Source organism: Gopherus evgoodei, chromosome 8, assembly GCF_007399415.2.
Source record: "Gopherus evgoodei ecotype Sinaloan lineage chromosome 8, rGopEvg1_v1.p, whole genome shotgun sequence".
Taxonomy (NCBI): domain Eukaryota; kingdom Metazoa; phylum Chordata; order Testudines; family Testudinidae; genus Gopherus; species Gopherus evgoodei.
In genome coordinates, this window is record NC_044329.1 from 33,406,804 (window position 1) to 33,434,389 (window position 27,586).

The window sequence follows — 27,586 nt, forward strand, 5'->3', positions numbered from 1 at the left end:
AGCCACTCCTAACTTTGAATGAGAAGGGGAGATGCTCTTAGAATGCAGGTCCCATCATGCAAAGCAACATCTTAATCCAAATGTGTGTTATGTGGCTGATTTGTGGGTCACCTCTTCTGAACTCTAGAATATCCATCGCTGGGGTATTTCTGAGGGGAGACAGGTTTGACCCTATAGTCATCCTTCTTCCTTCTCCCTTTCAGCTCCAGCTCTAAAGGCATTTTTTAGAAGCATTAGCAAAGTGTTTTCAGTGAACATCACTAAATTTCTCCTTGTGCAGCAACTCAAAGCACTCCAATCGATTCTGTAACTGGTAAGCTGAAAAAGAAATTAGATTCCAACTGTACTTAATTTCAGAAAGCATCAACATAAGAGCTTGAGGGAGGGGTACATTGCGTAGCTGAGCTTCCCTCAGGCTTGTTGCGTAGAAGGCAGGTCGGGCAGCACCCTCAAGGCAGATATACTGGGATTCTTCCCAGTGAAGCTGAGTGCTACGATAGGCCATATAAAGTGCAGTGTTCATTGTAAGTGGCCTGAGGTTGCAGTGACAGCAGTTACTGTTCCTGTGGCAGGTGAGGCGTAGAGTTGTGCCAGTATTTTGTAAAGAAGGTCACCAAAACAGCACTTGGTGCTATCCGAATGGTCCTTGAACACAGACTGAGGTTTGGCTCCCAAAGCCACTCTCCTCCCCCAGCATCACAGCACCTCCTCCATATCACAGTTCTCTCCTCTCTCCACAAGCCCCTAGTCCTGTGCCCCAATATTGCCTTGCACGTCTCCGGTTGCCAGGATGCCTGCTTCCCCTCCTTCCGCTTCCTTAGTTCTGAGTAGCTGCCTCTGTGCCTTCAGGAGGTGTTTGGCAGCCTCTCCTGCAGCAGGTTCTTATGGAGACTTCCAGGTAAGGGTCTCTACCTTTCTAGTTCTTAAATGGGCTTATATATGGGAAAGGAGGCCAGGATGCGCCTCTCCCTCCAAATAGCCTAGTGGGAGCAGGGAAACACATTAGTTCCATCCATTGTCTCCTGAGTTTAGGAAGGGATTGACCATATTTCCTGCAGATGGGACTAGACTAGGAAACCTTGGGAGTCATGGATAGAGCACCTCTCTTAGAAACATCGCCAAACACCCTGCAAAGGTGGGTAATCAGCATTATTATCCCTGGTTGCAAAGATGGGGACCTTGAGGCATAGCAAGATTAAGTGACCTCTAAAATCATGAGGCAAGTGGCACCAAGAGTCAGGAAGAGAAGCTAGGACTTCTGTTGACCAGTCTTGCTCTGAACTGCTGTTTTCTACCTTGGTTTGTTCTACACCTGGAATATTTTGGACCATTCACCTCATAATCTGTTTAATCAGTGGAATTAAAATTACTAGAAAGGCTTGGAAGAATAGAATCCCAAAAAGATTTGAATGAGTGCCTTTAAATATAAGGCAGATACATTAGCCACCATGCTACAAAGTCTTTGAATAACAGCCCTCGGAATCCACAGGCATTCTTTTAGCCACCAGAGGGCACCATAAATGTGCTAAACCTACCTTATATGAATGACTGTTGCTTTTATTCTAAATGCTATAATGCTTTTAAGGCCACATAAATGTTCCCCAGTTCAGACCAAGTCCTAGCTGGAAGATACATCTAGTGAAAATGAGACTGCTTGTGGTGTGTTTTGCTTCTTCAACAACAGCAGTTGCTGGTGGGAGGGCTGTATGGGAATGGGAGGTATTATTGTTCTGTTTGCAGGTGGGATAGGAGGGGTCCAAAGTAGGAATGGGCATGGGAAGAGAGAGAGGAGAGTCACTGGAACTCTGTCATCCACAAAGTTTGATGGGTTAAAATGACCCCGGGGTGACAGTGAGTAAGGTCTGTGCAAAAGCACTAGAAGAATATCCCACTGCATGGCATTGTCAGAGTAATAATTACAGCAGTCTGCATTTGTATAGAGGAGGCAGGGCTGCCTGTTGGCTAGAGCAGGAGGTCTGAGAGTGGACTGCTGGGGCTGGTTTCTCAGTTGTACTTGAGAAATGCTGGCTAAGCCTTCAGTGGTGTGTGGGGGGGAAGCGGGGGGACCTGACTCTGTACCGGCCTGATGCCAGCCTAAATTAAAGCAAACTCAGGGCTGCTTTTATAGCATGTCAGCTCGACATGGCTGTTGGAGGTAGGGATGCACTAACCCTGCCCCCTTTCCCTTGACTTGCACCCACCCCTTGGCCAAGAGCCGGGTTTGAAGGATTTCCCAACAGAATGAGAATTCGCTGAGTGGATCCACAGGCTTCTCAGGGCAGCTTCGCACTGGCATAGCAGTACAAAGCTTCCCTAATAGACCTGAGAACTGGGCCCTAGGGCTGTGTTCATAGGTCTCTCATTGACCTATTTTGGCAAATAGTTCATTCCTTCTGTGCCTTTGGTTTTTTCCTTTTATCCAGTGAGGACAATGCTCCTAATCTGTGGTACTGCTAGACATAGGGCATGCCTGTGCTTTGAGCTGGAGGTGTGATTTTCAGCTCTAGAAGACATGCCTGCGCTAGTTCTGATCGAGTCAGCATGTGTACCCATGGTGGCATGCACAGTGGTAAGGGCCAGCTGCCCTGTGTACGTCCCTAGCGTCTTGAATGGGTACGTGCTTGGGGATGCCAACCCCTCCTGCCATTTGCGCTGCCATGGCAACATTTCTATTTTAGGGCACTAGCTCGCTCAGAGCTAGTTGTGAGTGTGCTTCCTTGTTCTGGAAATTATGCCTCTAGCTTGAAGTGCAGACATACCCTTAGTTAGCTGATATTTGTGAAATTCTCAGAGGAAAAATGCTTTTATCAACACACAAGTTGTATTGGTAAAATAAGTTCTAAATAAAGCTGGTTGGATTTTTTTTCCCCAAGGACAATATTGGCTTTTTGGTGGGGGGGGGGAATCAAAACCACCAAAATATTTCAGATGAAAAAATGAAATAATTTGATTTGGAAATGCCTCTGTGATGCCTCATAGGAGTTGGAGTTTAGGTGTCTCATGCTACTTAATAGGCTAGACTCCCTGATAGAACTTCATCACCCATGACGCACCATGTTCTATCCTCTTGGAGAGGAGAGGCAGTGCATTGTGGGAATATCATGGATGTGACATATCATGCGAGATGAAGTCTGGCTGGGGACTGGCCCATACAGGAGAATAGGGACATGAGTTCACTACAGCAGTCTATCCAAATAGAAATATGACAGGCTTTGGCTGAAAACACCTCTGTTTTGGCTGTTCAGTTTTTTAACTCTAAAAACAGAAATTCTCCATGGAAAGCAGATATTTTCACTAAAACAACATAGTCTAATCAGAAACCCAGTTTTCCATTGGCAAACAGTTTTGATGGCAGATTTTTGACCAGCCCTGTTTTTTAAATAGATTTACTAAGTGGGTGCAGTTGAGGTACAGCCACTCCATATTTACTGTGCAGTATAGACCTGCATAGAGAGTTGCTGAGCAGTGCTCTCGTCTCTGAGCCCCTGCTGTGATTTTGAATACGTTTGCTTCTTTCTGTCACATTAATTTCCCAATGTGCTTCCAAGCACAAAGAAGCGAATATGTCATTGTTAGCTCAAGACACATCCAATCCAGTCCCACTTCTAACTAGTTGTATAACCTGAACCTAACAACATCCTGGCTGGGAATGACTTTGCAATAAAGAAGAGGAAACAGCAGCAAATAAATGGTGCACTATGTTTCAACATATGCCTAAAATATTCACTCTGGAGGTGGTCTTACAAATTTTTCTAATTGTAATTGACATAGGGGAATTTTGCCAAAACCATGGACGCAAAGGAACTGTTATTAGCTACCTTTACAAACCTGGGAAAGAGCCATCCTGAATATCCTCTTGTTGACCTTATTAACTTTCATGTCTTTAGAAGGTCACGGAGAAAATCATTAATATTCAGTTGGTTCAGTGGATGAAAGGTAATAAGTATTTCCTGCTTATCAGAGTGGGTTTTGAAAGGACTTTGAATCACTTGATTTGTTTATCTTTTGAAATCAATAAGGCCTTACTAAGAGGGATTTTTTATTTTTATTTTAAATTTGGGAAAGGCACATGATCTGTTATTTAATGAGGTTCGGGGCCTCTGTTAAACTGTATGGAATTTCCCTGACTTTTTGCTTTGTATCAAAGACCAGCTTCCAACAGTAGTGTTAATTTGGCCATGCTGGGGTCATGACACCAACAATAGCATTAAGTGGAAAATTAAAAATAGAAAATTGTATATTTGTAGAATATACAGGGTGCTAGATTAAAGACCAGATCTTGTATGCGATTGGGCATAGTTAGGACTTCAGTGGCATTACTTACCTGCTTAAACATGTGCATGGGTGTTTGCAGACTCGTGACATAAGTGTGTGCAGGACTGAGCCCCAGTGTTGCAATCAGAATGGTGATTTTGTTGCACTTCTTGGCTATTTCCTTGATTTTTCTTAACTGTGAAACCTTAATGTTGCATTAACACAGATTTTTTTTTTCATTTAATATGAATATGGTCTAATCCTTAAAATTCTTCTTAAAATTAATTACTGATTCTAAAAGCTACTAAATAAAAATCCTTTGTTTTTTTTTAAAAAGTGGACTGCACAAAGCATGTGAGAAGATACTGTAGTGTACAATCCCTTATTGTCTGGAGATGGATAAGATGTCATCTCTAGTTTCTATGATTGTTTGCTTGAAATCAGGTTTGGGTTGAGTGGCCACAGTCTGGGTCTTTAGACAGGTAAAACAAAAGAAGCAGCTCTGCTCATGGGTGAAGAGAGATTTCCCATGTTCAGAAATGCACACATCTCTGGTGGAGCATTTGGGATGCATCACTCATTTAAAATGCTCACTGGTTTTCTAGCAGGGATATTATTTAATCTCCCGCATAAACTTTTATACTGCTAGTTGTATTTTTACAACGGCTTTGTAGCTGTATATCATTACTACTTTCAGTAATAATAGGACTCTTAAATATGTATGGGACTGCTTAAAAAGAAAAAGAATGCAACAATAAAATATGAAATCTGAACTTGATACTGTCCCTTTTAGTTACTAAGATTTTATTGAATATAAACAATTATTGACAATACAGTTGGTTGGAGGAATATACTGCTAGTTACTATAAGTGGCTGTAGTTCCCCTTCATGGAGAGCATATTCGTATGTAACCCTTCTGCCCCTCTGAGTTGGCAGCAACAAGGGCCGGGTTCAGTATCCAGGGGTTCTGTTTCAGTAACACAGTGCATAACCGGCTCGAGCCCCCACCCAGTGACCTGGGACACTTACATACCACACCCCCTGGGCGCCTCTAGGAGGCAATACTTCCCCTCTCGCAAGCACAGAGTCTGAGTGTAGCAAAATTTTTTTAATAAAGGAAGGAATCAATGCGGCATCCCATTGGAGAAACACCACAAACAGGGTTATAACACAAACCATAAACAAAACCCCACCTCCAAGTACGTTTGGCAATGTCCTTTTTCCCCTTAGGTTTTAAGTCCAATCACCCAAAGTCCAACAACCCAAAAGTCTCTGGTCAATGCCATCCCAGAGTTCGAGAGTTTATCTGTAGAGGTCCCCCCCACAGCCTGGGTAGAAAGGGGCACCTTACGTGGTCTGGGGCCAACTGCCCTGCCTCTCCGTGGGTTCTGCTTCGCCTTCTCCACGAACTGCTCCGCTTTACCAGCCGCTCCACTCTGCTCCTCCAGCCGTCCTCACAAACTGCTCCACTCCACCAGCTGCTGTGCTCCATGAGCTGCTCCAGTTCTCCCTGCAAACTGCTCAACTCCGCTCGCTCTGTGGGCCGCTCCACCTGTCCCACAGCTCCGCTCTGCCAGCTGCTCTGCTCCACCAGCTGTCCCGTGATCCGCTCCAGCCATCCCCACAAACTGCTCCACTCCGCCAGCTGCTCTGTTCCACAGTATAGCTTCAGGCTCCCCCACTAGTTAGCACAGTACTCAGTGCTCTCAGCTCAGTAATTTCAGCTCTTTAGTGATTTCAACTCTTAGTGTTCTCAGCTCTTAGTAGGGGAGCCCCAGTGCTGGTGCACCATTAGCCCAAAGTGAGTTCAGTTCAGCAACCTGTATCTAGATTCTTGAGGGAATAAAAAAATCAACTCTGACATTCCACAGTGGAGAGAGGAGGGGTGGAACTGGTGCTTCTGGCTCCACAAGGAGACAGCACCACCAGGCACAGATACCTGTCCCCAGCCTCTCTCAATTCACTGGGTTTTGGCCCATTTCCCTTGTCTAGCAAGTACCACCCAACTGAGGTTGAGTCATTTCTGTCACAAAGTAGTCCCACAGCTCAGCAGCCTGGGATGGGGTAGGCGTGCCTATGCAAATACACTCTCTGAAATTCTTTCCACCAGATGTCAGGGTAGAGCTCATCCTGACTCTGATTACACGTAGAAAACTATTAGACTATTTGAAATAAATATAAAATTCACAACACAATGCTGGAGGGCATATACTGTCGCTACATAGTCCCTGTGACATAGGGAATCATCTTCCACTCTTCAGGATTGTCCCAAATTGAAAGGTTTCTGGCCTGGTGTTAGAAAATGATGCTACTGAAATAACTCTTGCTATCTCCCCACTCATTCCTATTATTACAATGTTAGGAAAATGTCCTGATTTGCCAAAATTAAACAAGGGTTTAGAATATTTTGTCACTGCAGACAATAGTGCAGTTTGGCCTGATCCTTCAAACACTTACACGTGAACTTACCTTTATGCATGTGAGCAGTCCTACTGAGGGGACTGCTCACTTAATTTGGACCTGAGCCAAAGTCCGAAGTGGAAAAAGCTCCCACTGATACCATGGGGTTTGGAACAAGCCCCTTACATGTTAGCAGGCTCAGGGCCTATGGTTGCCAAACCAAATAACATTTGTGGAAATATGGTTGATGAGAAGAAAAGAGAAACGGCCATTCTTTTAAATGTGATGTTTCAATATACAGCAATCATAGATATTAATTAAAATGCTTAAGTTTTCAAGAGTAGCTGGTAACGCAGAGAGATGTTTCCGTTCTCCTGTTGGTTTGTAACTGCAATAAAAATACCTTTTTTGGAAAAAAGACATTTGTCTTTAGATGACCCGTGGGACTGAGCTTCGGTTACGTACATCAGCAGGCCAATATTGTTGATTCACTTTTCTGGAGACTCATGAAATGGATCTCTCGTATGGTAATGCTAGTATAGGTTTTATTTGATTAAATGAACAATAGGTGACATATTGAGTGTTTGTTGATTATATTGATATTCAGTGCTGTGGGACAGATTCTACCCAAACTGGCACAGCTAATTCACCCTGGCCTTGATTCAACAAAGCATCCCTTTTTGATAAAGCAATTAGGCACACACTTATCTGTAAGCAGATGCTTAAATTCCAGTAATTTCAGTGATGAAGTGCTTTGCTGAATCAGGGCCTGTGTGTCCAAGGGGGAGAGCAGGTAGGGCTATCTCTGCTTACTCTCCGACAGGGCTTCTGCCCCAGGAGAGCAGTTTTAAAGGTACGTCTTCACTGCACTTAACTCAAGTTATCTACAGTCAAACCAACTCCTCTTGAATTAGCTCATGTGAGAATGCCCCACTGGGAAGCAGCACTTCAGCTGCACAGGTGTGTAAGCTGCTGTAAATTGAATAGCCCCCTCCCCCAGGTGTGGCTCAAGCCTCCTGCCTGGGGCTTGCTGTGTTTATGGGGAGTGGCTTCTCTCTGCACGTCTTGAGTCCTCCTCAGTTCTCTTCCGTGACACCTGGTACCTGCACTATGACCATGATACACAAGATGCTGTCTCTTGGGAAAATGAATAGTGCTACCACTGCCGGCAAGGAGTATAAATCCCTGTACGCAAGAAACAATGAGGTACATTACCACAAACCCCAGCAAAGAAATGATGCACCCAAAAGTAACAATATGCCAAAGGGGGACTTAACTGGAGCCATGAAAATAGGCTCTGGGGAGGGGAGGAAAGGGTTAGGGTTAATTAATCTTTAACATCAACAACTCAACATGTTTCCCACCTCCCAACACTCTCAGCACTTCCCAACCCCTAGCTTCCTCCCGGGCACCTTGCCAGCAGATGGCATGCTGAGATTGAGTCCAGAGATGAGTGCATTGGCCAGCTTACACAAAAAGGGTCCCCTTACAATGTCTTGGCCCCTGGGTGGGGCAAAATCCCTCCCTCACCTGCAGTCCCATGGAGGGCACAGCTGGTTCTCAGTAACTGGTACCAGGCTGGATCTCTGCCATTCTTTATGCTGGTCTCTGCAGGGTTGGCACTGCCTGACCCATGCACTAGATCCCACAGCAGTTCAAAGATCCCCTTTATGGGGAATGGGAGTTAATCAGAGACTCCTTTAGCTGTTCTGCTTCTCTTGCAGTTCTCAAACTCAAACCTGAAACTAAATCTACAGTATCTGTCTGGATCAGGCTGAGCCATGTCACCAATGCGGAAGCCTTCCAATTGGCCTCATACGGAGTATTTAGTCCATTCTGTTCCCACCCCAGGCTCCAAGCATGCATGAAATGGTAATCCACAGAGTAGGACCCCACCGAGGCTCAGCCCAAATAGGGGTTACAGTTGTACTGTAACCCGCTGTAGCCTATACCCACTGACGGGCAGGCCAACTTAAGGTAAAAGCACCAGCCCGCTCAGATTAAGGATTTGTATGTATGTATGGGACTCAAATTAATCCTGCAATGAAGACAAGCCCTAAACTGTGGTGGAGCCCTGCTGAAGGAGGCTACGGCAGAGGCAAGCCACTTAACTTCCTTCGGTTGCAGTTTTCAGGGGTGGCAGGTTTGTATAATTTATGGTGGTGCCCAGAACGAGTCCTAGTCCCACCCCCCACATCTGATATTGGTGCACATAACAGAATTAATGGAGTAGGGCCGAGGGGTTTGGAGTATGGGGGGGCTCAGGGCTGGGGCAGAGTATTGGGGTCTGAGGGCTCTGGCTAGGGCTGGGGATGAGGGATTTTGGGTGTGGGAGGGGCTCAGGTTAGGGTAGAGGGAAGCAGTTATGGTCCTTCTGGCCATGCGAGTTTGTGGGCTAGTGAATAGGGAAACACACTACTGACGTAGAAATCAAACTTAGCCAGGGTAAAGCAGGGGTGAAGCTATGCCAACATAATAGGTATTTTTGTGTGATGGTACAGTCCAAATTTGGTTTGGCAAATTTGTGGCCTTTGTGACTGGAAGCCTCCCTCCAAAAACCTCCAAATCCCACCTTTTTATTTTTTCCAGAAAAATCTGCAACTCATTAACATGTGGTGAAAGCAATGCAATCTTGATTGTAAAATCTCTTTTAAATCTTAATATTATGGAGCCAAAGTCTTAACTGCAAAGCCCCTTGCTTTTGTGGTGTGAGGCAGTGTCAACATTATTTGAACATCTCTTTTTGGTCGTTTAATTTCCTTTGTTAGAAGTTTCATTTGGTGAAGGGGGTGGGGAAGAATAAGAAGAAAGGGAAATAGGCTATTGACAGTGCAGACCTAATCTTGCTCATTTTACTCTCACACACAGCCCCAATGATTTGGGTGAGTATGATGAGCAGACTTGATTAGTTCAGGGTGGGAAGCTCCTTTAACCTTGTGTACTGTATAGCATGTGGATGAGCCTGCTATTTCTGCTGTTTGTCTTTAATCTTCAGGACTTGCTTCCCGCTGTTCTGTTTTCTGAGAGTAGGAATTATTGCTATTGTTAGTTGAATAATTCCTTCACTGAGTTTGTCACCTTGAATGTGTTGATAGACAATCACTATGTCTCCTTGAGTCTTCTCTTCTGCAGTCTGTATATGTTCAACGTCCCCAATCTCTTCTTGGCTCTCTTATCTGAACACTTGGGATACAAATATCATAATTCCAGTGTTTAACCAGGGCTGTAAAGTCAATCCTGCATTTTATAGACCCATGACCTTCAGTGATGTGGCAGCTACATTGAATAAAAGTTTTTGTTGATTAAGTTGCTCAGTGAGGGGCTGAGTTTTGAGAACGACGGACTATTTAAAAAAATTTTTTTCTCTTGCTACTGATCAGTGTCTTGTGTCTTTCCACCAACTTGAAAGATGTGCAAGTATTTGAAAGTAGAAGCTCTTTTCAGGGTCTGACTTTCCAGTAGCATTTGACTCTATAGCGAGAAATCTGCACTGTTGCAAAATGATGGAAAAAGTGGTCTGAGTTTGCTTTGTGTGGCCATCCATTCCTGTATGTGTCTCAGATTGGAATGGGACAGAACTGGGGCTTACCTACCCCTTTTCCTTTGTGAGTGGCATCCCTCTGTGCATACTTGCTCCTTTTCTTACTGTTTCCAAGCTAGAAGGACCAGTATTTTATGGCCCAAATATAATAGGCACAGAAGTAACATTTCTCCTTTGGCTGAAAATCACCCCATTGTAAAGGGGCAGCAGAATGCCTGACCATCACTAAATTGCCACTTGTGTCCTCTTTTGCTGTGAATTTCACCCCACATGCAGATGATCCACAGTTTAGTTCATTAGATCCCACGGACACCGGAGAATTTAGCCAATAAACTTTGAACATTGTTTGTCTTGGCCAAACTAAAACTGCACCAATGTAAAGTAGGGTTTTTTTAGTAGCTTGAGAGTTCTATGATTCTTTTGCTTGGTGCATGATAAAATGACAGACTCTCTTAATTTATTATCATTTGAGGGTAATCTGCCATCGAAATATAGTCTAAGTCTCATGGGTAGAATCAAACAAAAGATAAAAAAGTCTCCTCTGAGTATCATTAGATTTAGATACCGGATTGATTTCTAATTTTTGCCAGCTACTTCTCAGGTATTTGAAATTTGGATTAATGCAGGTAGTTAACATCTGGGGCTGAAGTGTTGGTTGACTAGTCGTCTGATTTAGACTGAGTTGGGATGTCTCTAACTGGAGGCGGAAGTTGGTCTATGCTTTGGCAAATATGGGAAAATGTAAGCTAAAGCTGGATGCTAGATCTCAGAAAGGTGTCTGCTGCCAAAGGGAGCTGTTAGGTCTTTAAAGCTGCAGTTAACTAAGTTAATTCTACTCAAAGAGCCAAAGGCCATAAAAATGGTGGAAAATGGCTAAGCAGAGGAACCCTGCTGATAATAGCTCATTCTGGAAAGCCTGCTCTTGCCCTCTGGTCCAAGTGGCCTTGTGCTCAGATAGCCAGTTGAGGTGGGAAGCTCAGGAAGATGCACAGGAATAGACCTTATGCAATCAACTGACTCCACTTTACTTTTAAATTGGCAGAACTGTTTAAAGTGCTACTCTGAAAAGCAGATATTTCTAACTCAACAGATTTTTCTCTCTGTGTGTATTTAGAGCCAGATCTATTGACTGTAGTGACAAAAATAGGGCTTTCTTCCTTTTTAATGAAGCTGGCATGGTAGAACCAGCACAGCTATTGGAGCTGAAGCTGGGATTCTTCCTTGAGCATTATCATAATTGTTTACTGTGTTCCAATTACAGACCCAATCACTCACACTTGTGTAAGCCCTTTCGCAGTGGTGGAACCTACCCAGGTGTCAGTGAGCGCATCATTTGAAGACAGTGGTATTGTGCAGGTTTAAATCAGGACAGAATTGAGCCTGCAAGAACTTTTATTCCGAGAATGATACATGAGAAGAAAGAAACCCCATTTCTTTGTCAGCACCTAGGTAGAACTTTACTCGGAGCACCTGATCCTGCAGCCTTTATCCACATGACCACCAATGGAGTCAAGCCACAGTTGACTATTTCTGTGTGATGCTCTCTTTGGCAGGCTTGGTTTGTTGTCTTCGTAGGCAAGATGCTGTATCTGTTTTATGGTCTATTGTCTCTCTTTTTTCATCAGATGTTCCTTGCCGAGGAGAATGTGGATTTTCGGATACACGTGGAGAATCAGACACGAGCAAGGGACGATGTGAGCAGGAAGCAGCTTAGACTCTACCAGCTGTACAGCAGGACGAGTGGGAAACACATCCAAGTTCTAGGCAGGAGAATCAGTGCTAAGGGGGAAGATGGAGACAAATATGGTAAGAATATTAACCATGACCCATCCAGGACCAGTACAAAGGCCTGAAATGAATATGTTTGGGGAGAACAAGTGGAAAAATGGGTCACAGCCTTGCACTAGAATGGGCTTCCTGTATCTTAGCTTATGCATCAGAAAAATGAAGCTGTGAAATTGAATTAGAAAAGCTGTTTGTTCCTGAAACCCTTTGAGATGTCCTTGGCAAAGATGCTTCCAGTCAACTTGATGGAGACCCCTCACTAGCAGGGATTAAGAATTGGATACTGCAAGGTACTCAGTGCTGCTCCCAACTCCCACTCAGATAAATTGGAGTCAAGAGAAATTTCAGCATCTTGCAGGATGAGATCCAGGGAATCAAAGGGCCCATCATTCTAGTTTCCTGTGAGTGCACCACTCAGTCTAGCAAAACACACAACTGCATCCTATCGAAAGGAAAATCGAAACGTTTTATGAAACTTCATCTGTGTAATCCCATTTCTTTCTCTTTTCTGAACATTGCATGTTGTGCCTCATTGACTGTTGCCCTCTGGTTTGGCTCGTTGGTTGATATGTCACTGCAGAGAGTCATGAACATATATTGCCTCTGACTGTGTATATTGTATGTACGAGCATTGGGATGTGGGTGAAGGGGGAACTTTTTTGAAAATAATTCTCTCTCTCAGGGAACTGCAGACATTAATGTGCAGTACACAGCTGGCACAGAGGTGTGCACACAGGGACGACCTCTGCCAGTGTGCAAGGAGCATATAAAGCAGGGCAGGATAAGGCCTGTGTGCCACTGGAGAAATAGTTCAGAAATAGCTGATCTTTCTGAAAATGATCCTCTGGTATTGCTAAAGCCCTAGTTTGTTCTACATCATGCCCTTTACATAGCTAAGAAAGGCCAGGCGGGTCGGCTTCTAGTTGTTGCCTTTGCTTTTCCAACATTTCTAAGTAATATGTGGTGGAGAAGACCATTTGGCTGCTGATTTTAGGCCATTAGGCTGCTTTTGTTATATATCTGTCCCTCTTGTGCCTGCACATCATAAATACTCCTACTAGGCCCCAGAAGAGAAGGATGGTGAGGTCCCATAGGGAACTATGCAGTGACCAGGAGGTCCAATCCTGGACCTGCACCAAGTGAATGGCAGCACAGAGCCCTGCCTTTTTTGCGGTCCACCTTGTCATGCGCTGAGGTGCTCCTCCCTCAATGACCTGCTGCAGCCCACCCACCTTGGAAGCCTAGTCCACTCCCAGTTGCTGAAAAGCTCCCTACCACCCTTGTTGTGACCCATGCCCAGTAGTGACAGCTCTCCCCCGACCTATCTATTCCAGTTGCTAAAACTCTCTTGCATCATCCTAATAACAGGCCTCCCTGACCAGCTGCAAACCCCTCCCATCTCTAGACCAGCTGTAAGGATTGTGGAAACCTGCTCACCATCACACGTGGCACAGGGACACTCAAAGCATGATAATCCATGTGGCAGCGAGTGGGGCCTTAGATGCAGGATGTGGCCCCTGTGATAATGGAGTGGAGAGATGTCAGGGTCAGGGACATGAAGAATCATCTGTGCAACAGCCAACCCTGACTACCAAGGCAATGGTATAGAATGAATTATTTTCCGGAAATGCCCCCCAGAGGCTTTGTTAAGGCGTCACCTCTGATCAGGACCAGGGATAGACCCAACACAGGACACTAGATCTGAACGCTCCTGAACTTTGGATCCAGATCTGAAAGTTGTTGGTTAGGTGTATCTCTAACACAGAGTTTGGAGGGCACCTTTCTCTCACACCCATTGGTTGACCCTTCTTCTCCACATCCTCTCTTCTTCCTCCTTTGGAGTATAATTTTCATCATTTCTGAATCTGGCCCACTCAGTCAGAGTCAGGATTAGATTTGGGGAATCCCTGATTCCCAATCCCATGCTCGTTCCTCTAGAGCTTGCTGCCTGTCTTGGCAATAACATTGGCAATGGATGTAAAAGAGAGTCACAGTGTTGCAGGGAAAGTGGGAATCTGTCTGAGAAGTTGCAACAAAGGAAAAGATGCCCGAGCGTATGAAATAGCTCCAAAGGCTGCTGCTGCGGGCACAAGTTTAGAGAAGGAGAAGGAAGTGTGTGGGAATCACAACTGAAACAAAGTATAATATGGTGTGCTTTCCACAGGCGCCTCTGAACTCTGAAGTATCGCTTCAGAGAGGATGCAGGCTGGTGGGTAGATGGGGGCAGCCTTCTCTAACCTAGGAGTTTGAACCCTTTCATCTGCCTCTCCCAGATGACATTCGAACTCCCCAGTTGCTGTCTCACTCTTCAGATGGGAAAGTGGTTTAGGGCTTAGTCTTCAAGCAAAGAGATGACCTTTTTTTCTGAATATCCAACATCCAAATAATTCATTACAAGGATGGAGAGGGGGGTTTTATTTGGGTTTTCAGGGAAGGGAGAGTTGGCTGATTTATTGCAGGCCTTACTGACTTGTGCAAACTTTCCTTGCCTCTTGGCTAAAGAGAATGCACAGAAATGGAGTCAGAATGAGGTCCCAGGCAGTGCTGTGGTGGTTTCAGAGCTCATAGACTCGGTGATCACTACAGCACAATTTCATGCAGCTTCAAATCAGTAAAATAACAAACTATAATGTGTATTAGACACCTGCTGTAGGAAGAAACCAAGATCTAAATGGAGGAAGTATGGCAGCCCAGCCACCTGATACGGATGTGGATATGCCATTTGGAAGGACAAATACAAGTTTTGAAGTCCATAAAATAGCTAATGTAATAATCTGGGGATTCAATTTTGGGTTTGTGCAAAGCCGCTTTAGATCTGAGGCCAGGATCTGGCCCCATGTGTCTGATTTATTAAACAGAAAATTAAGTCTGTTAATAGAATTAATTGAGTCTGTTTTATCCTTTTAGTCAGATGGTTTTTATCCCTTCTCAAACATATGAAAATCCATTTGAACAGCTAAGTCAATTATCAGACTAAATTAAATCTAATAACAATGCCTACTGCTTTCAGAAACACTAATTAATCTAAATATACTTACCTATCTCACTAGGAGGGTGGTGAGGCTTAATTGCTGTTCCTAAAGTGCTCTGATATCCTCAGATAAAAGGCGATATATATATGCAAAAATACTGTCTCTTAACCCACCAGAAATTAATGAAAAGACTGACAATCTATTTACAGATTACATGTTTATTTTGGATCCTTTAATCTATTCTGATGTAGTTTGCTCTGGCCCAGAAAAAACAGTATTCTTGTTACAAACTTATTACTACTTTACCAGGTGTCTAAGTGGTTCTTTTCATTCAGAAAATGAAATGGGCTGGAAGCGGGTGAGGGGAGGGAAGAAGGGCTTGGAACCTTTATATTCTATCTCAGATAAATGGTACAGATAGGCAAGATAGAGATCAGTGACCTGAAACACTAGAGCCTTTCATTTATTTTCATTTCACAAAAGGCAGAAGACATTCTATACTGTTTGTTCACTATATTTGTGTTCGGTTCACTTGGCTGGATGTAGCTCTCTAGGATGGGTGAAGGCACTTTGGCTCATTTGTACTTCACAGCTGTGTGGTTTTGTTTTAAAGTATATTTGTCACAGTCTGCGGTTGTACCGGAGGGTGTGTGTGTGTGTGTGTGTGTGTTTAAAGTTATATCCAGGACAAGTGATTTCCCTGCCCTCCACTGTTGTGTGACATGCTTTGCACCAGTTGACCCCTTGGCTGGTGTGTTCCTCCCCAGAGATGGCAGTATTTCAGTGATGGGTGACTTATGGCCAGATCAAGACCTTGCACCACTTAAGCCATAAAAATAGAGGCTTAAGTGAGACCTTGTGCTGGCCCTCTGTCCTGGGATTAATTTTACCCATAGTGAGTAAATTGCTTTGGAATTCTTACGGATGGAATGTGTTATATGTAGGTTTATTAATATAATTTGTTATTAGAGGCTATTCTTCTCTAAAGCACAATCATGCCAGTATTGCACCAGCGTGACCCTTGTCAAAATATTCCGCAAGAATGACCCCGACACTCTAGTTTACGGACTAGTCCCAAACACTATTGTAATCTTCTTTATAATTGGAGACAGCACCAGAAGTGAGGAGCCCCCCATCCTAAACTCTCTTTCAGTTTCCAAGCCCTTCACCTTTAGACTTCCAGTTTCTCTGAGGACCTGATCCCAAGCCCTTTAAAGTCAATTGAAAGACTCTTACTGACCTCCTTGGGTTTTGGATCAAGCCCTAGTTGCCTGTGAGAAAAGATGGGCAATACATTGTTCACAGAATATTAACAAGTCTGGGCCCTGGCAGATCCTGCGGGAAGCAAATTCCAGAGACAAGGAGAACACCCTGTATCAGTAGCTCCCCCTGCTTATCAAGGAGGATCATCTCCAGTGTCTCCATTCACATCAGTTATGGCATTATGACCCAGGTAGAGAGTCAGTCTCTCCAGTAGTCAGGTCTTGAACCTTAAAGGTTAAATCTGGCACTGGTATACCACCTGGAAACTTATGGGGAGCCAGAGCAACTCTGAGTATTGGTGCTATATCCCCTGTGTGATGGACCACTCAGCTGTGATCACTGCATTCAGTACTAGCTTGAGCTTCCAGTTGGTGCCGATGTACAAGCTAATGTAGAGCATTTTATAGCAGTATAGACCTCAGACACAATCCTTCCCTGCTGGAGACTTCATTTGTGGAGTAGGTGGGCTCAGTGGTGGGGGGTGGGAAGGATGCGGAAAGTAGTAGTATAGTAAAATAGCATCTTTGTAATTGCTGAATTCCTTCTTAGGTTTCAGCCAGCCTGTGTTTTCTGAAATTACCCAGCTAATGTAGCAGTTCTTTGGGCTTAGCAGGCTGACAGCTAGCCTAGAACTCTCTCAACTCATTTCACTAATGACTCCCATTTGTTCTCTCTCAAAGCCTGGAAACAATGCAAAATACCAGGGCCATTGTTCCATGTCTAGCAAGTCATTCCCTCCCCTCCGTATCCCTGGCACCTTAAAGGCAAGTTGCCTTGGGAAAACTCATTAACCCTTTCCCTTCCTACCGTAGTTTGTACTGAGAGTGGTTCCCTTGGGAAGGGGAGGAAGGAAAACAAACCCCCTTTCAGTGACCGGAAGGCACAGAGTACAAGTGTTTACCTGTAAGCAAGGGGAGATATCCCAAGCAGTTACTGTGGCTAGTTAAACATAGACATCTTTCCACAAGCATCAGTTACAAGCATGACATTTAGAATCTGCTTTTTTCCCCAGGTATATGTAAAAGGACCTGTCTATCACAGTACAGATCCTCAGATACTCTGAATGAATTGTGATTTGCTTTGTAATTTATTCAGTCAAAACATCAGGATGGCTGTTTCCTATTTAAACTACGTATTGCTGCCCCCAGTCTCTTGCTGTTACAGTTTTGACACGACAACAAGACAAAAAATATATCAAAAAGACCTTTTATCTTCTAAATCATTTATTTTCACTTACTTGGCCTGGGGGCAGAGCTGACCTCAGTGTAGCGACGATCACTCACCATGGCAGCTGTACAGTCATACAGGGCTATGTGATTGGGCTAAGCCAGGGACGCCTTCGCTGTCCAGCTGCTGTGTTGTCTCCCCCCTTACCCCCTAACATCTCCTTCTCATTCTCTGTGTGTGATTGTCTCCCCTTCTAATTTGGGTGGAGCAGGCGTCCAGTGGCAAAGTTTTCCTTTGAAAGCAGGCAAGGGTACGCCAGGAGTGACAGAGCAGCTGGATGAATTAGAAACATTGTGAGCAGACTGGCTGCTGTGTTGAACCACTAATAGTAACTCTGTAGCTAAGCCTCCCAGGGTTCTGTGGGCTATGAGAGAGCTGGGTGATAGTCACCTTAAATTCTATTCTGGAAGGTTCAGCAACCATTTGAAATATATTGTAATTGTCTTAGTTGAGCCATCTGTACATTTAAGGGGCATGTGTATGCAGGTGTATGCATGTGTTGCTGTGATCTGGATTTGTGGTGGGAGCTCTGCTCAAGAAAGATGAGGAATAAAAAAACAAAACCAAGGCTATGAAAATCTGTTTCAGCCAGTGAATTTTCAGCAGGCTCTTGCACATACATCCAAAATGTTCGTGATTCCAAAGTCTAGCATATAATGAGTGAACAATGGTTAATTCCATATCTGACCACCCAGATGCAGTCCACCTGTTTTGTGTGCAAATGTAGATGTGAGCCTTGATTTCCCCTCCCCCCCAGCCCAAAAGTGGGTTCCTCACTTCTGAGCTCACCCCGAGAACCTTAAACAGTCCTGCTTCTCAAAGTGGGGGTGCTGAGCACTTTCTGAAAATCAGTCTCCTTTTAAGGCATCTTTAGTTGGATAGCCAAAATGGAAGCACACAAAATCACTAGTCACTTTTGAAAATGTAGCCTTTATGCCTACAGATATATTAGGTCCCCCCAAATAGTGAAAGTGCAGTGTTTAGAGAACCCCCCTCCCATAGAATTTGGCCTGTAAAGTTTTAACATGGGGAGTGCCAATGAAAGATATTTATTTTCATACAAGTTATTAAAGGGTTTTCCTGTTGGTTAACTCTGTGTGGGGGTGGGGTGGGGGTGGTATAATTCTATACTGTGATTTAAGTGTTCCCATTAGAAATGTAGAATAGGAAATAGGATCCCATCTGTGAGCAATTTAAGAGGAAGTGAGACAATGGAGTCAATTGCTACTCCAGTTTAGATAATCAATACAAATATTATTAGTATAGTGATTTATCTTTCTAGGCACTTTATGAAAATGTGAATGCCAGACCCTGAAGACAAGGCAATATAATATTATCTGTTCCTGCTTTCCTGTGTTTAAGCTTTCCTTCCACACAGCTTGTGAAGCTGCCTTTCTACATGTTCTTCCCTAGCTGTGGTGAAACGTCAGAGAAACAAAATTAGGGTTCTTTCTCTTTTTGCTGATTCTGAGCGAAGGTCTTGGTAGATACCATGTGTTTTGGTACAAAAGTGACTTTATCATTTTATGCAAGAGATGTACAGTGTCAGTCAATTAATGGGAGCCTCCAAAATCTTGGCGACAATCTTTTTCATTGTTTTAAGTTTTGGTATTTTTAGGAACACAGAAGAGTATTCTCCAGTATAAAGGCAGAGAGCACTTAAGTCTTGTTTATTGAGTTCTGGTGAGTCTTCTACCTAGGTATTTATATCAAGCCTAGAACTGTGGTATCTGAGTGATTTTTCTTTATGCTAAATCATTTGAGACAGTGCAGAATTGAAGTAGGTTCTTGTAATTGCTGGGACATGGCTAAACGTGCCCTGAAAATAGAGCTGGCCAACATTTGTGGAATGAGAAGGTTTTAGCCCCAAAATGGCCTTTTCTTCCAAAAATGATTTTTTTCTAAATAAATGATTGATGTCAACATTTTTTATTTTTATGAAACTTTTAGTGCCTCTTTTTAGAAAAAAGACAGGGCGGGGAGATTTTTTATCAAAAATATTACCTAACAGGTTATTGAAATATTCCTTTTACTGGAAACCTGGTCTTCGGTGAATGAAAAATGTCATTGATTATTTGGATAATGGCTGCAATAAAAAAATTCCCATACAATTTTGCTCAACTTTTTAAAAAATGAAAAAGTGTTTCAAATCCTTTTGAAATGAAAATAACTTTGAAATTCCAACATTTTTCATGGAAACAAATTTTCATGTTTTAAGAGTGAATGGATGAGCAGTGGCTAAGATGGTATGTGGGATCCAAGAGTCCTGAGTTTAATTCCCAGCTTTGAAACAGACTTAATGTGTGATCTTGGGCAAGTCACTTACTCCTCCTGTGTCTCAATTCCCCATCTGTACAGTTATCCTCATTGTGAAGATAAATATAAAAATTATGAGGTAGTCAAATACTCTGGCAATGGGGGACGTGCCATAGTTTAGGTAGAACTAGGTATTTGCTGTTTCTGATGCTGAAAGATCAGTCCTGTTTTTAGGCCATGATAGTAATAATGTCTTATAGTGCCTTTTATTCCATAGAATCTCACAGCATTTAATGTGGGAATCTCTACAGCAACCTCAGCAAATATTTTAACATGCACAGCAGTTTGGGACAGGAAGTTAAAAGAATACTTTCCCCTCTTGGAACTGCAAAACAGATTTACCTAGGCGGAAAGGTAAAAAGCATGAAGTCATTCACTGTGTCTCTTAAGGGGAGGAATAACCAATGTGTATTTCTTAGAAATTTGGAAGAATCCAAAACGGGAGTTGAAAATATCCCCTCCGCGCCCCTCCCCATGACTATCTGTGGTTTGACCTAAAGATTGTCTATAAGCATTCAGCAACTGCTAACTTCACGTCCGTCCAATGCTGGCATTTTCCAGACTGCCTGCCAAGGAGGACACATGTAGGGTGTCTGCAGTCTCCAAAGAGTTCCCAAGACATAGAAGACAAATCAGAAACAAAGGGGCTAAAAGGGCCTAGAGAACGAACATTCGTTTCTTGTGGCACATGAAGAGGGTCTGAGGGATGGAAGGAGATGATAGCATGGTCTGCGGCTTGCTCTGTGGGAACATCCATCTAATGATCTACGTCAGCTGTAGGGGGAAAATACGCTCCAGCCATAATGTGTTTTCAAAACTCTTGCACTAGACAGTGTGTGCTTTGATCCTGACACACAAGCTGGGAACCTCTGAACTTGTCTCTAACTGAATGCTCCCAGCTCTGTTGCAAATGGGTCTCTACTCTGTGTACACTATGGCCCAGATCCTCAAAGGCATTTAGGTGTCTAACTCCATTGAAATCAATGGGAGTTAGGTGCCTGATACGTGACTAATAGATACTCTGTACTACAGTATGTAACTAAGCAGAATCCTCACATAATGCATTAGAGGATGGTGCGACTTAGTTTGCAGAATGGCTGAGTATTGCACTAACCTTCTCCCGGTATCCTTTGCAACTAGGAGACTGGAATTAGTTCAACAAAACTTTCTGCTCCTCTGCATTCCCAGCTGCCAGAAAATAGGGGTACTCTTACCTCTCTAATAAAAAGAGGGTCTATGCTATGGACACATACATATTGTAATGCAGCCCTACCTCCCTGTAATTGTAATGAGCTCAGCTGTGTCAGCCTCAGGATCTTCTTTCAGGAAGCAATTCTCAGTACATCACAACTGACTGGGAGTTGTTTTGGCTGAAAGGGGATGGGACCGGGTGGTGCATCATCCTACAGCCTCTTTAGTTCTTTGTCACCTGTCCAGCGGTGTCTGTTCTTGATCTTAGAACTGGGATTGGGCAAAGGAGGTGGAAGGGATGTTGGGCCCCCAAAGTTGTGGATCAATATTGTGGGTTGATCTAGACAGGAAATTGGCTTAGATGTATGGCCAATGATATAGCAAATGGGAGGTGAATAAACTTGGGATCCAGGCTTCAAGATGGCATGGTTGTGTTTTGTTTTGTCTTTAATGGCTTTCAGGAATGATGGGAGAGAAAATCGGCAGCAGCTGGAGAAGAGTTAGGGTGGGGAAGCTGAAGGAGCAGGTGAGAATCAGCCAGACCTGCCTGTGATCCTATTGAAGATTGGAGAGTAGGTGAGGAACCCTGAGCACGGCAAAGCAGGGGGAATGGCTAAGTGTAGCACTGGAACATGCACAGATAAGGGTTAGGAATGATATCAAGATATAAAAAAGCCTTCCTTCTTGGCAGTGCGTTTGCTTGTGCACCAGTGGCATTGTGAGACCTATATTGTGCTGTGGTTCTCACTCCTGAAATACGGGTGTGAGGGGGTATATTGCCATGAGTCACAAAACAGCAGACACTGATATACTGGTCTTGTACTGTCTATACACAGAGTTTGGGAAATGTTCCAAAAGATTCCATTTACCGCAATCTACACTGCAACCCAGACCTCCACTTACTTAAAGAAAAGGGTTTCAAAATAGTTGTGATGAATTATGAAGCAATTCAGAGGCATTTTTAATTCTTAGTTTAAAACAATGTACCCACCTATAGGCAGTCAGTCAGATCCTCAGCTAGTGTGATCGGCCTGGTTCCATTGACTCCAGTGGATCTGTACCAGTTTACACCAGATGAGACTCTCGCCCAAGCTTTCTTTGCCTATGAAACCATAGTTCTAACAGTAACAGTGGTGTGGCAGCTCCAAAGAGGAGCATGTGCGAGTTAAAGGCCTTTGGATGCACTTTTTATCACAACTGAGGTCTGGTTCTCCTCGACCTCCACCAGTGAAACTTCTTTGACTTCAGTGGTGCAGCTCCTGATTTACATCCATGTGGGTGAGAGAAGAGTCAGGCCCTGAGTGCCTGATAGCAGTGATACTTCTTGTATCTTACACCTTCAATAAGACCTTGCATTTCAGACCATTTTAGCCATGGGAAGCAAAGTAACACTATTACATTTTGACCTGTGGTATAACTCATTGTAGTGGGGTTGCTGTGATTTAGTGCTGGCTTTTAGTCGCCCAGTGACATCTGATCAGGGTTGCCTTTATTTTATTTGCTTCTCCATCTACATTTTTAATTGATTTTTACAGGTTACATTTTCACTGGTGACCCGTTAGCAGGCAGCTAGCCAAAAACATATTGATTTTACACCTATTAATTTGGGGATACCGACAATGAAATCTAAAAGCCTTGTAGCCCCTAGGAAAATCAATCCAACTGGGAGAGGGGCATGGCACTGGGAGGTAATTGTGCTTATTTCTCTAGTTGCCTGCCTTGTATGTTATACTTGTCACCCTGAAGCACTAAAAGCTTTGCCATTACTTGTCAACAAATAAACTAATACAGTCTGTTTATAAGCCTCTGTAGTGGGAAAATGTTCATTTTCTGGCCTCGAAATCTTGCTCAGTAGTTTTATGGCATTTTATTAGGAAATCTGGCCAAGTCACGGTGGCACAGGGTGTGATCTCTGACCGACATAGCTGTGTTGGCAAAAGTTCCCCAGGTAGATGCAGTTACGGCAAACTGAGTTTTTGCCAGGATGGTTTATGTTGATTGTCGGTGACGGGATAACCTATGCCAGCAAAAAATGCAGTTTTGCTGGTATAAGAAGGCATTTCTTGTGTCCTCACTGAGAGTACTTTGCCGGTATTGTATACCTGTATACTAGTATAGAGTACTGGCCAAGCGCTCCCGCTGTAGACCGCTGTCCTCGGCCTCTGGAATGGAAATCTTTAGCTTGTACTTAAATAGAACTTGTTCTAGCATAGGGCCCAAGCCTGCTGCTTTTGCTCACATGAGTAGCTCTGTTGACTTCAAGCTCTAAGGAGCTGATGCCAATTTATGAACTGTTTTGTTGATATTGTCTGGGATTTTGGTTTGTCTTTTTTTTTTTATTACCAGAGGTGCCTTTCCCCCAAAGCAAGACTTCATCAGCTCCTCCCTGTGGGCTCTACTTGGAGGAAACAGTTTTAAGCTGTGGCAGAAGGTCTGTAGGAGCTTCTCTGGAGAGGTTTTCCTAAGCAAGTGCCACTCACCACCCAGCACTGTCCACCTTGTTGCTTCTCCATCTAACCTTGAATCTCTTCTTTCATCTTAAAGCCCTTTGCAGTGAGGGCTGTACACACTACCACTTATGTCGGTATAACCGATGTCACTCACGGGTGTGAATAAGCCACCTCCCTGAACGACATAAGTTACACTGACCTAAGTGCCAGTGTGGACAGCATTATATCAGTGGGAGAGCTTCTCCCGCTGACCTAGCTGCTGCCTCTCACAGAGGTGGTTTCGTTGTGCCGATAGGAAAGAGCTCTCTCCTATCAGCATAGAGTGTCTTCACCAGATGTGCTACAACTGTACCACTTGTAGTGTAGACTAGCCCCGAATGAGAAATCTGTGAGGTCTCGCAACATCTTGTGAGGTAGGTAGGGCTGTGTTCAGGCTTCAGAGGCCTCCCAATAAATATGAAAATCTTGTTTATATGCGTTTGTTCTTTCTGGACTATATTTTTCCTCAGAGGTTGAAATAATGAGTTTCTGGTCTTAGATATTTCCACCAACTAGGAAATGCAATACCATGAGAAGGTCAGCTCTCATGTTCTCTTGGTCCACACGTAGCCCCCGGAAGCATAGAACGCGAAAATCATAAACCGATACTTGAAGAAAACAATTGCAAACCTAATTTAGACTGCAAGCTGTAGAAGGAAGGGACTTAGTCACCTTCCTTGACTGTAAAACAGTTAGTGTAGCATATCAGTGTATGCTGATCTATAAGAATACCTGCATGCACCCATACCGAGAGCTATGTACGTAGGTATCAGTATCCCATTTTACTGATGGCTATAGACTGAGATCCAACAGGAGAAGTGTCTGCATGAAAATGTTGGGAAGGAATAGACTTAAGCTAAATCAATATAGCACTCTTTAACCAATACAAAGGAGCAGCAACTTTCTTGTGTAGACAAGACACAGTCATACAGTTGTGGCCATACTGCCTCAGGGTGATGCTTTGCTCCCTCTAGTGGTGACTAGGCCAACTAGAGTTTGATGAGCCTGCTACAGCCTGATCTAACAGAGGGGAATCTTTTAGCTTAGGCAGCAGAGGTTCATGTGTTAAGATTGAGAGGTCCCAGGTTTGATCCCGACTGCTGCTGTGCCCCCTCTATTCCTGTGGTATTGGTGCTTCATAGTTATTGGCAGAGCTGGAAATAAGGCTGAGGACTCCCATTCCCCTTTTAACCACCGTGATCCAGTGTCTGTTTTCCACTTCTGACTACTATAAGCCTAGGATTCTATTGTCATAAATTGTCAGCAATACTGTTCCTGCTCCCACTGAAGTCAATGGTGAAACTTTGGCTGACTTAATTGGGGCCACTAGTAGCACCACTATGTTGATCTGTTTTTTTTGCACTGGTTTGTAACTTCCTACCGATTGTGTATTTTGTAAAAATAGAGGAAAAAAGGGAAAATTCTCCACTTTCTGCACATCTCTGCTGAACATTTTGCCTTTTGCCTGAGCATGGTGTGTGCATTCAAGTCGGTGGAAGCTCTTCATGGAAAATGAGCATATAGTCTGTAGTATAGACCAGTAGGGATAAAAGGTCAGCAAGGTGGATTAGAGAGGCATATTTTACCCACAGGCACAGTGACTGATGCTTTATAATCTTCATTCATTCCTCAAGGACTTAACTCTTTTACATGGCCCTTTCGGTGATAGACATTTCTTGGCCTGATTGAAACTCTTAAGATTCCTCCCCAAACTCTCTGGGTTGCCTTAGAATTTCTGCTCTGTCTCCTATTGATTCTGCTCTCTCAGAGCTAACTTTGCAAATGTGACTTTGAGCTACAAACCATCTTCTTGCAGTTTGACCCAGCTAAAACCGATATCTGTCTCTCAGTCTCTCAGCAGGAAGAGACTGAGGGGAGACAGCAAATTTCGGCTCCTGGGGCTAAATTGCTGTGCTCTTTAGCTGCAACCTGTGTTAAACTAATTGACGACTGGCTTTAAATATAACCCCTGATCAATCAGATTCATTGATTTATTTCCCCCCTCCCTCTTACCAAGTGCTAAGCAGTTTCCAGCCTGGCTTCCTCCCCAAGAATTGCAAACCCCATCCACTGTGTAATAAAAAGATGGGATATTATGACAGCGCTACAATCTTATCAGCACGCAGGGGGAGGAAGGAATCTCCTATATTCATATGAATGTTTGGTAACTAAGAAAAGCCTCACTCAACAACAACAACAAAAGCTGATCCATTTTCTCGGATGTCTTTGAAAGAGGCTTACCTTAGAGACAGACTAGAGAAAGGCTATTGATTTTGTTTGACCTAAACAGACTGCGGTCAGTATGATATTTTCCCTGTTGGAAATGAAGCAGGGCTGTGAATTTCAGTGTCAGCGTTTGTATTGTATCTGTGCTTTGGAGCTTTGGGTTCTTTCTCAATAAATGTCAAGTTGTGAGGAAAAGTAACACTGGAATACTCTGGAGCTACCTTTCCTTCCTCTCTCTCTGCCACATTGTTAGTTAAATATGACACATGTTGGGACTAGAATAACATTTAGCGGTTCCATCCACTGAGCCCCACTGCAGGTTAGCGGGTTGAGCCATGAACATGAATGACATTTTGTAATTCCCATTTTGCTTTTTCCAGGGCCATGCCAGGCTCCTTTTCAAGCTATTAATTTGTCTTCTGCACCAGTGCTCATTATAACACCTGGTGTTAAGAAAGATCCTGCAGATTTACTGATCAGGAGGATGCAAACCTGCTGCAATCTTTATTTTTCCCTTCAGTGGAGCCTCAATAGCAGCCATATGGTAGATCTTGTATATTTTCCTCTCTCTCCTTTGATTATCCCCTTCCTGTATACAATAACAAACTCTCTAAGGAGTACCTCTCTGGTCTTATTAAACTCCCCCTGAGATTCTCTGCCTTTAAATGGGAAAGCCTTCCTAATTTGCACTTAGTATCCTGCAATTAAACCAAGTATCCTATTTTTACCTCCTGTGGTACAGTGTGAAAATACAGCTAGCACTGTATTTGTTAAAGAATCATATGGCTTCTTGGTAGATCTTTGCCATGAGAAGTTTCTTTAAATCAACATGCTTGTTCCTTGACAACAGCCTATTGAGAGGGAGTGGTTTACAAGAATGGAAATACATCTTGGACTACAATATTGCAACAGACCATTAAGTGAAGGTTTTGGTCAACCAAACATTTAGACTTAAAGAGCAGGGGCATTTTTTTAAAGTCACAAACTCTCGAATGTCAGTTTCAAATTCTCCTTAGACTCTCTTTGAGATGAGGTATATTAATCTACAGGTCTAACTGAACTGAGTCCTTCCCTATGTTATCTCCCCAACAATAATGCCTTATACATGTTATGTTTTTGCTACTTTCCCCAACTCTATGGCAACAGTGACATGCATAAGTTTGCTGATTTCAGCATGGGACACAGATCAAAGAATAGCCAAGTAAACAGTGCAGGTTGAGTCAGGGTGTTGGTAGAGGGTTTGTGATAGTCAAGCTTCCCCATCCTGAGGACCCCTGTTGGTACTAGCACATGAAGTTTCTAATTGCACCACATGCCTCAGTTCCAGTCCAAGTGGACAGCAGTTCAAATCAGCTCCAAAACCTATCCTGTCTCATTCAGAAAAATGAGTAGTCTGCATTGTCAGCGCTCAAATGCACATTTGAACTACCTTTTAGGTCAGGGTGAAGGTCGCTGATATGAAAGTGTAAGACAGCCTGCATTGTGACTGCCTGCAGCCTATGTGGTCTGCTGACAATTATATATCGGTTTCCAACTGTAGTGCTTAATTTCCCAGAGCGAAATAGCCCTCCACCTCCCTAAAAAATAATGAATGATGGAATACGTATTCAGATAGTGTGAGCCAAGTTGAGCTGAGATTACAACCTGTGTTATGTATTTAACTATAGTGACTCCCAAGAGGAGCGCTTTAAGGGTCCCACAGAATCTTTGTTTTTAGCCTCAAACTAAACTTTTTTTCATACTTCAGAATATTCAGTGACATCAACCTGATTCCTTTGCAAACACCTCCAATAGTTATGGGGAAAAGAGAGCAGGGTTGGCTGTAGCCCTTGCACAAACATACAGGAAAGCAGCCAACAGAGAGAGATTATGAGAGGTGATTGAATAGCTCTTAATAAAAAGAAAAAAAAGTGTGAGCCTGC

The 27,586-nt window shown here is 43.5% G+C and overlaps 1 protein-coding gene across 1 annotated transcript in view; it reads left to right on the forward strand.

Annotated features, from left to right (window-relative positions):
- FGF18 (fibroblast growth factor 18) overlaps nt 1–27,586 on the forward strand; it is a 110,769-nt gene that overhangs the window by 38,859 nt on the left and 44,324 nt on the right. Inside the window, exon 3 of the mRNA XM_030572753.1 lies at nt 11,821–12,001. Within this exon, the coding sequence (XP_030428613.1) occupies nt 11,821–12,001 (181 nt within the window). The remainder of the gene's footprint in view (nt 1–11,820; nt 12,002–27,586) is intronic.